The 9,664-nt window shown below is 38.8% G+C and overlaps 1 protein-coding gene across 1 annotated transcript; it reads left to right on the top strand.

Annotated features, from left to right (window-relative positions):
* Positions 1-8,048: 8,048 nt before the first annotated feature.
* On the top strand, positions 8,049-9,529 carry LOC133418464 (uncharacterized). The gene is made up of 2 exons (XM_061707156.1): positions 8,049-9,308; positions 9,465-9,529. The coding sequence occupies exon 1, from the start codon at positions 8,117-8,119 to the stop codon at positions 8,792-8,794; it is 678 nt and encodes a 225-aa protein (XP_061563140.1). The 5' UTR covers positions 8,049-8,116; the 3' UTR covers positions 8,795-9,308; positions 9,465-9,529.
* The last annotated feature ends 135 nt before the right edge of the window (positions 9,530-9,664 follow it).

The following is a 9,664-nucleotide window of genomic DNA, read 5'->3' as shown; positions in this document are numbered from 1 at the left end:
GCATGTACTGTTTAAACAACCTTAACTTGCTCAATTCTAGACAGATTTTCAAACAGTTTGGTTTGTTATGAACGTCAGGGATGTAGTTATGACACTGCATACTTGTGAATAATTATAAACATTGAAAAACGTACTTTTGAATGAAAATAACAAGAAACAGATAGCTATGACATTTAGTATTTAGTATTTGGTATTTATATTAAATGAATATTTCTATAGTATTCTTAGAAATATTCATTTAATATAAATACTATCTGTTTCTTGTTATTTTCATACAAAAGTACGTTTTTCAATGTTTATAATTATTCACAAGTATGCAGTGTCATAACTACATCTCTGACGTTTATAACAAATCTGTCTAGAATTGAGCAAGTTAAGGTTGTTAAGCAGTACATGCACCATTAAACACAATGTTACGAGTGGCGAGCTCTCCTGTGGCAAGATGGCCGCCGGTGAACGACGTCGCTCTGCATTGGCAGCAGCGCGGACGAGTCATCTAGCCCAGTGGTCCTCAATTCCGGTCCTCGGGACCCACTGCCCTGCATGTCTTAGATGTTTCCCTGCATCAACACACCTGATTCTAATTAACAGTCGTCACCAGCTTGTCATCAAAGTCTGGACAGTTCTGTTGATGACACAGCTCCTTGTATCACGGTGTGCTGAAGCAGGGAAACATCTAAGACATGCAGGGCAGTGGGTCCCGAGGACCGGAGTTGAGAACCACTGATCTAGCCTTTATGTCTATGGGTTCCGCCGCCACCCAAGAGTACCTGGCTGCAGGCAAAATGGCCGACAAGGGCGCCGCCATACTTCTATCCATACCGGAAGTCCATACCGGAAGTTGGTCACTTCATTAATATATATATTTAAAAAAATTTTTTTTTTTTTTAATTAACATTTGCAAACAGTACAATGATAACAAAACTTCACATTATGCAATTTCACGTTGAATTATAACATATAAAGAGTATTACTCAAATAAAAAACAAAACCAATGCATACCGGAGTTCCAGACCGGAAGTTCATACCGGAAGTTGGTCACTTCGTTAATATATTTTTTTTTTTAATTTATTTTTTTTTTTTAAATTAACATTTGCAAACAGTACAATGATAACAAAACTTCACATTATGCAATTTCACGTTGAATTATAACATATAAAGAGTATTACTCAGATAAAAAACAAAACCAATGCATACCGGAGGTCCAGACCGGAAGTTCATACCGGAAGTTGGTCTTTTTTTTAACAAGCTTTATTGAGTAGTTCTCATATTACAAAAAACATAAACAGACAGACATACAAAACAGTCGTTAATACATAAGAGTGCAACAACACAGGAGCCAGGGGGATTTTTAAACAAACACATTAAATAGAGAGCATAAATTAACAGTTTTGACAGCTTTTTTGTTATTTGAGTCAGAGATGGAACTCAAGTATTGTTTGGTTTCATTGTCAAAAATTTTAAAAAGGGGTTTTGAATGACTGAATTTGGATTTATGAATATGAAACTTTGCAAGAATAATTATTAAATTGATTACAAAAGAGTCAATTTTAGTCAGAGTCAATTTTATCTATAATAAATCGGGATACATCTTTCCAGAATGTGTTAGTGTAGGGACATTGCCAAAACAGGTGTACCAGTGTTTCAGGGGACATTTCACACAACGAACAGTCAACACAAATATCTCTTTTGAATTTAAGAAGATAATGATTAGCAGGGTAATACTTATGTAACATTTTAAAAGAGATTTCCCTCACTTTATTTGTAAGAAGGTATTTGTATGGAAGAGTCCAGATGTTCTTCCAATTTAAGTCATCACCAAAACCAGACCAGTAAGTAATAACATAAGGGTTGGTGGTTATATCATTTTGAAACAGGGAACGTATATTACGATTGTTACTTCTTGTGGATGTAACTAGACAAACTTTGCCCACTGAAGTTTTCTTGGGGTCCAGATTTGGTAAGCAGGCTGGTCTTTCAACCGGAAGTTGGTCTTCTTCGTGTATATTGTTCAAATATGACGGAGGTAGTTTAAAAGCGGCCATAAAACGAAAATTATAAAACATTATATAACATAACGTACTTACTAATAACTATGTTTTTTTTAACTTATTTATATAGATATATAACAAAATAAAAAACATGTATGTATGTATGTATATATATATATATATATATATATATATATATATATATATATATATATATATATATATATACACACATACACATACAGGACTGATGGCACTCAAATTCAGCGTCCTTAGCTTTAAGTGCTGTCTGAGGTTAATTGAGGTGGATTATATATATATATTATATATATATATATAATGTGTGTGTTTTATCATTTTCGAATCGCTGCTTGTAAACTAGTCTATGGTAAACTACCTCCGTAGGCTATATATATATATATACATACATGTTTCTTTATTTTGTTATATATGTATATAAATGATATATATATATATATACTGTATATATATATATATATATATATATATATATATATATATATATATATATATATATATATATATATATATATATATATTCATGTTATATTTTAATAATATACACCCAATATTGGAATATATATGTAAAAAATATTAACTGGAAGAAGGTCTGGCTCTCACCCAACCAATACCTGGTGACAAACAAAGTTAAAGAAATTTCATTTGAGTTAATTTATTAATTCTATCCTACAAATGATCACATTGTAAAAAGATTCAAAAGAAATATCGATTCAAACTGTACCTTTTGTTCTGCAAATTCTGAAACAATGACACACTTATTCTGGCTGTTCCCCATTGTTCAAACTTTTTGGAGTGATATGTGTAATTTTGTGTCGGAAATAATTGATATTGATTTTAATTTATTTTGGAAGGTTGTGTTGTTTGGTGTTTTTGACCATGTAACAATTAGAACAAAGCCAAAAGAAACATTTATTATTAATTTGTTGATTATCCTCGCAAAATTCCACATCCACAAATCCAAATTCTTATGCAAAAAACCCTTTTTTTTAACTTTTCATCGTGAATTAAAACAGTATCTGGACTCTATTAAGTTTTCTACTAATTCAAAAGCAATCAAAACCATAAATGTATGTAAATGTTTTGGTTTTCTGTTATAATGTGTTGTGCATTTTGTTTTGTTTTTTATTTGAGTAATACTCTTTATATATTATAAATCAACGTGAAATTGCATAATGTGAAGTTTTGTTATCATTGTACTGTTTGCAAATGTTAATTTAAAAAAAATAAAAAATTAAAAAATATATATATTAACGAAGTGACCAACTTCCGGTATGGACTTCCGGTATGGATCGAAGTATGGCGGCGCCCTTGTCGGCCATCTTGGCTGCAGCCAGGTCCCTCTCGGTATTTTGGTCAGTGCTATTATTTGTAATATATTATATTATTTGTAATCAGCACAAATTGTCTGTCCTCATATGATAAAATCCACCATCCCCTCTGATTTTTTTTACAACTCGAGTACTGCCAATAATATATGTCTGTCTCTGATTTATTTTTCTTTCGTAAATATAAAGGCAGGATTCAATTATCCGTCTGAATCCGTAGTTCGTTCATTGGTGGAATAGAACTTGTAGCGAACACACACATAAACATTATTTTCTGTGTGAATTGATTTATTTTACTTTAATATCCATTTATATTTTGATTATTGTGTGCATACTTTGGGGATAATTGGTTAATTAATAACTCCATCAGACCACGCCATCACGTGGTCACGTGATGCCTTTTGGTAGAGACGTGAGTTTTTTCATGGTCTGTTGGTGCGTGGCGTGCAAGCAGTAATTGGAAGACAAAGAAGTGAAATACAGAAGAAATGGACTTCTAGCAACTCCTAACATTCTGGTTGGAGGGGCAAACGGTATGGACAATTGAGTGAAATATTCTTCTTTATATGTGTATAATTTGTATTTTGAGAGCATTAATATTTTGTTTAATAAGTTTCAGTTAAGCAATTCATATATGGGAATATGACGGTTTCACTGATGAATATTTGCCACTGTGTATTTTATTTCAGTGTTCACGTTGGTCTTGGGCGTTTACAAGACAGAAAATACTGTAATAAAACGTTTACAACCATCAGTCGGAGCGTTGCACTTTCATTAACCAGTTGGAAAAAGTTGGGAGCAGCTACAGTGAACACGTGCACCGTGTGCAGCGCAGCCCGAGGCCCGAGAACAAGAGGGATGCCGCGGTGAATGCAAGCTGTTAACTTCTTGCAAGCCATGATGAGATGGACGGAAGAGAGCAAGAAGGAACTGTCGCAGCTTGAAGATTACAAGTCGTCGGCGGCTCGAAGTGACGGCTCGTCTAATCAGCTCGCAATCTGCTCGGACCGCTGCTCTTGGGTCGGCTGGATTAAGACTGCAGTTCCACAACTCACCACAAGAGAGCAACAGCGCGCCGTGGTCGTGAGTGGAAACACCAAGCCCTTGGCTTTAAGGTTTTTTCAGTTGATAAGAAACGGACATTATAACTTGTAAATATTAGAATTGAAGTGTGAAAGGCCATTGTGTGCATATTTGTGTGAATATTCCTGGCCTGTGTTACTAAGTAATTTGACATTCCTACCTTGGATTTCTTGTTTGGTTTAAAATGTGTATGCTTGGTATTTGAAATTAATACTGAGGATTACGCGATTTATAGCACAAGTTTTGCTTAAGGTTTAAGATTTTGATTACTACTATTAGTGTTGTTTCAAAATAATTCAGAAAATGGATCAAAATGAAGAAAGTGTTCTTGTACTTGAGGGTGTAATTCAGGCTCTTGAAGAAGAAAAAATAGAATTACAAAACGGGTTAGAAACTGAAACAGATGCAGCTTTAAGAGACCAAATGACAGAACGCATTGCTGAAATTAATAACACTCTGCAAGAACATAACGTAGAGAGCCAAGAACCAACTTCTGAACATGAACAACCTAGGCGATCAGAAAGAGAGCGAAAACCTACTGAAAGGTGGCTTGACTATGCAAAAGAAGAGAGTGCAAAAAAGGAAAGAAAGTTTATGCTAACGTATGTAACCTTCAAAAGTGAGGTTCAGTACATTAGGTGCAAACTCAAAGGAGAATGTGACATAGAGACTCTTGAAGGTATGACAGCTACTTTGGAAGAATATGAGTCAAACTTAAAGCAGGAGTATGAAAGCATACGTGCATTGACCACACCAAGTCAAGACATAAGACGGCGAATGGATAGCTGCACTTCAGTAACTATGGAAGTAGTTGCTCTGTTGAAAATGCGTTGCTCGGAAGTAGGCAAAGAGTTTGATGCTGCCGCAGTTAAGAAATCACTCCTTAAATTACTTCAGAGAGACGATGCAAAATCAATATATGGGTCCACCGTATCAAGAGCTGGCGCAAGTAGCGTAGCAGTAAGTCAGGTGTCTGCAAAGAAAGCAGAAGCAGCAGCACGCTTAGCGTCAAAACGTGCCGAAATAAACAGACAGAGTGAAATAGCTGCACAAAGAAAGGAAGTGTTTGCTCAGCAAGAGAAACTGAAAATGCTGGAAAACCAAAGGGATCTGGAAGCTATGCAAGCTGAATATGATGTGTATGAGGAGGAGGAAATGAAAATGAATGCTGAAAAAGGAGAAAAGCAAGAAATAACTCTGCCTCCAAGTCAGCCCCAAGGACAAAAGAAAAACATAACTCTGCCTCTGAGTCAGTTCCAGACTCAGCATAACACAGCTCCATATGCTCAGATTCTCCATGACACACCAGTCCCTTCTCATTCTGAGAATCAGTCAGAGCAAAAACTGAATGACGCGACACTAGTGCAAGCCTTCAAAGAATCTCTGATAATGACAAGACTTCCGGCACCTGAGCCATCTGTGTTTACTGGTGATCCTCTCAAGTTCACTGAATGGCGAACTAGCTTTAAGGCCTTGATAGAGACTACTTGTACAAGCCCAGCACATAGACTGTTTTATCTCAAAAAATACATAAGCGGAGATGCGCTGTCTGTGCTGGAAGGAACCTTTTACCGAAGTGATGATGAAGCATATACGCAAGCCTGGGATGCACTGAACAAGCGCTATGGCCACCCATTCATAGTGCAAAGAGCCTTTAGGGGTAAACTTAGTAGCTGGCCCAAGATAGGACCAAAAGAACCACTAAAATTAAGAGAGTTCAGTGATTTTCTTGTGTCATGCAAAAATGCAATGCCTCACATATCAGGTCTTAAAATTCTAGATGATTGTGAGGAGAATCAAAGGCTACTCCAGAAACTTCCTGACTGGGCCACAGCTCGATGGAATCGCCTTGTCACCAAGGAATTGGATGATGGCAAGCCATACCCAAGTTTTGAAGCATTCTCAAACTTCTTAGCCGTGGAGGCACGCGTTGCCTGCAACCCGGTTTCCTCCCTTCATGCTTTGAAAAACACAGACGAGAAATCAGCCACAGAAGTAAAACGCATCAAAGCCAGAAGCCTAGTGACAACAACAAAGGTTGCACAAGGAAAAGGCCACCCAGCTAAGGATTCAGATGAATCAACAGACTCGACAGTTAATCCATATGCCGCTCAAACAAATAAGCAAATAAAATGCATATGCTGTCAACAGAACCACTTCATTTACAAATGTGAAAAATTTACTGCTCTGACTCTTGATGAGAAGAAAGCGTTTGTGAAAACCAACAATATGTGCTTCGCTTGCTTGAGAGTTGGCCATGTTGCAAAAGATTGTCGGAAAAGGGCTACATGCAATGTTTGTAGAAAGAACCATCCAACTCCGCTTCATGACGAACCGGCTCAAGAGAAAAAACCTCAAGCAAACCAACAGAGAGACAGAACCTCTACTGCTTTGTGTAGTATGAACATGACCAATGCTGACCGCACTTCAATGATAGTCCCGGTGTGGCTGTCTAGTACTGTCAAGAATAACACAGAGATCTTAGTGTATGCTCTGTTAGATACACAAAGTAGCAATACATTTGTCACTGAAGATGTGTGCGAAAAACTGGAAGTGCACACTGAGCCTGTTAAACTCAAGTTGTCAACAATGACTGACAGGTCAATAGTGAATTGTCACAGAGTCAGTGGGTTAAAGGTCAGAGGATACAGTTCCGAAGAATGCATTGAACTACCACCAGCTTACACTCGAGAAGATATTCCGTTGGAGAAGACCAGCATTCCAACTCGGGAAACAGCCAAAGGATGGACACACTTGCTTAGCATAGCTGACGAGATGCCAGACTTGCTAGGCTGTCCTGCTGGACTGCTAATAAGCTACGACTGCGTCAGAGCTCTAAAACCGAAAGAAGTCGTATCCAGAGCTGAGCATGAGCCATATGCAGTGAAAACAGACCTCGGGTGGAGCGTGGTTGGTGCCAAAACGCCTACTACTGGTGGAGGAACAAATACCGGATTCTGCTATCGCATTTCTTTTTTTTTTTTTATATTTTTATCCCGGTTTTTTTCCCATTTTTTTACCACCCCGTGCTCCTACCTACTGACAGTCCTGGGCATTGCCATCCTCTACCAACCCCAGGAGGGCCCTGCACTGAGCTCAGGTCTCCTCCTTAACCTGAGGAGTGAGCAGGCCGCATCTTTTCACCAGACAGGGTGGGGTTTCTCCGGCCGAACGTAGCGCGTGGAAGGATCACGTTATTCCGGCCGGATCCTCCCCACCCCATCTGGCGCCCCGGTTGGCCAGAGGGGGCATGTGTAGCACAGGACTGTGTGCATGTTTTTGTGAGGGTAGCTCACACTAGCTACCCAGGGGAACACGGGGAGAACATACAAACTCCACACAGAAAGATCCTTTCACCAACCCCACCCATGGTGTGGGCACTGAAGTCATGGGGGAACTAACACGCACTTCAGCACCCACAGCGTCCCCCGGCGGGAATCGAACCCAGGACCTTCTTGCTGTGAGACCGCTGCACTACCAGCTGCGCCACCGTGCCCCCCCTATCGCATTTCTGTAAAGGAAATTCCACCTATTACACCTGCATGTGCAATTAAGGCTCTTGAGAAAGATTTTCAGGATACAAATCCTACGGATGGAACGATCTCTCAAGAAGACATTCAGTTCCTACAAATTCTGAATGAGAGAATTCATCATAATGACAATGGTCATCTGGAGATGCCTCTGCCTTTTAGAGAGCGCCCCCAGCTGCCTAACAACAAACATCTTGCCACAGTTAGGCTGAGACATCTGAAAGGAAAGATGGATAAAAATCCAAAATACAAGAAGGACTATGTTCAGTTCATGGTCAATGTTTTCAAAGACGGTGATGCAGAGGAAGTACATGCAACACCAAAAGACGGGAACACTTGGTACATCCCACATCACGGTGTGTACCACCCGCGAAAGCCAGAGAAGATTAGAGTTGTCTTCGACTGCTCTGCCAAATACGAAGGCACCTCGTTGAATGACCACCTCCTCACGGGACCTGATTTAACCAACACCTTAACTGGAGTGCTGTGTCGGTTCCGACAGTATCCAATTGCGATCAACTGCGACGTGGAGAAAATGTTCCACCGCTTTCCTGTCTTTGTTGCGAATCGGATCCAGAAGATCAGAGACGCCACCGACCCCAATCGATGGTTTTACATTGAAACAACTCAAAACCCGGCAGATCATGCATCTAGAGGACTCAAGGTGGCAGATCTAATGGCATCAGATTGGCTAAGAGGACCCAAGTTTTTATGGGAACAGGAAATTGTGACTAACCCAATGGCCCCAGAGCTTCTCATAGGTGACCCGGAGGTCGAAGTCTTGAAATCTGATGTTACCTCAACGTTATTGCTCGGAGGGTGAACGCTTAACGCAACCGTCATTCCTTGAGCGTCCAGTGCAGAAATTAGTGGTGTTAGTTGAACATTAGTCAAATTAACTCTGCATGAACATGAAAATGAAAGAATCAGTCACTTAATATAACAGGTGTTGATGGAAATTATGTGTAATGGTTAAGTTTGAAGTTATTGGAAAATTACAAGTTTATTTCTTTGAATATGATGAAAGTTAATCTTTTGTAATTTTGGTGGCAGTGTAGCGAACACACACATAAACATTATTTTCTGTGTGAATTGATTTATTTTACTTTAATATCCATTTATATTTTGATTATTGTGTGCATACTTTGGGGATAATTGGTTAATTAATAACTCCATCAGACCACGCCATCACGTGGTCACGTGATGCCTTTTGGTAGAGACGTGAGTTTTTTCATGGTCTGTTGGTGCGTGCAAGCAGTAATTGGAAGACAAAGAAGTGAAATACAGAAGAAATGGACTTCTAGCAACTCCTAACATTCTGGTTGGAGGGGCAAACGGTATGGACAATTGAGTGAAATATTCTTCTTTATATGTGTATAATTTGTATTTTGAGAGCATTAATATTTTGTTTAATAAGTTTCAGTTAAGCAATTCATATATGGGAATATGACGGTTTCACTGATGAATATTTGCCACTGTGTATTTTATTTCAGTGTTCACGTTGGTCTTGGGCGTTTACAAGACAGAAAATACTGTAATAAAACGTTTACAACCATCAGTCGGAGCGTTGCACTTTCATTAACCAGTTGGAAAAAGTTGGGAGCAGCTACAGAACTACAAATCCCAAGAAGCGTGTCGTCATAATTTATTTGGTCCACGGGAGAAGAAGAGACGAAGAAAAGACTAGAAAAAA

Source organism: Cololabis saira, chromosome 18 (assembly GCF_033807715.1).
Source record: "Cololabis saira isolate AMF1-May2022 chromosome 18, fColSai1.1, whole genome shotgun sequence".
NCBI lineage: Eukaryota > Metazoa > Chordata > Actinopteri > Beloniformes > Belonidae > Cololabis > Cololabis saira.
This window is presented reverse-complemented; position numbering and strand designations above follow the sequence as displayed.

Excerpts from the sequence above, each read along its gene's own strand:
- LOC133418464 (XM_061707156.1), top strand. The coding sequence starts at position 8,117 with ATGCCTCTGCCTTTTAGAGAGCGCCCCCAGCTGCCTAACAACAAACAT.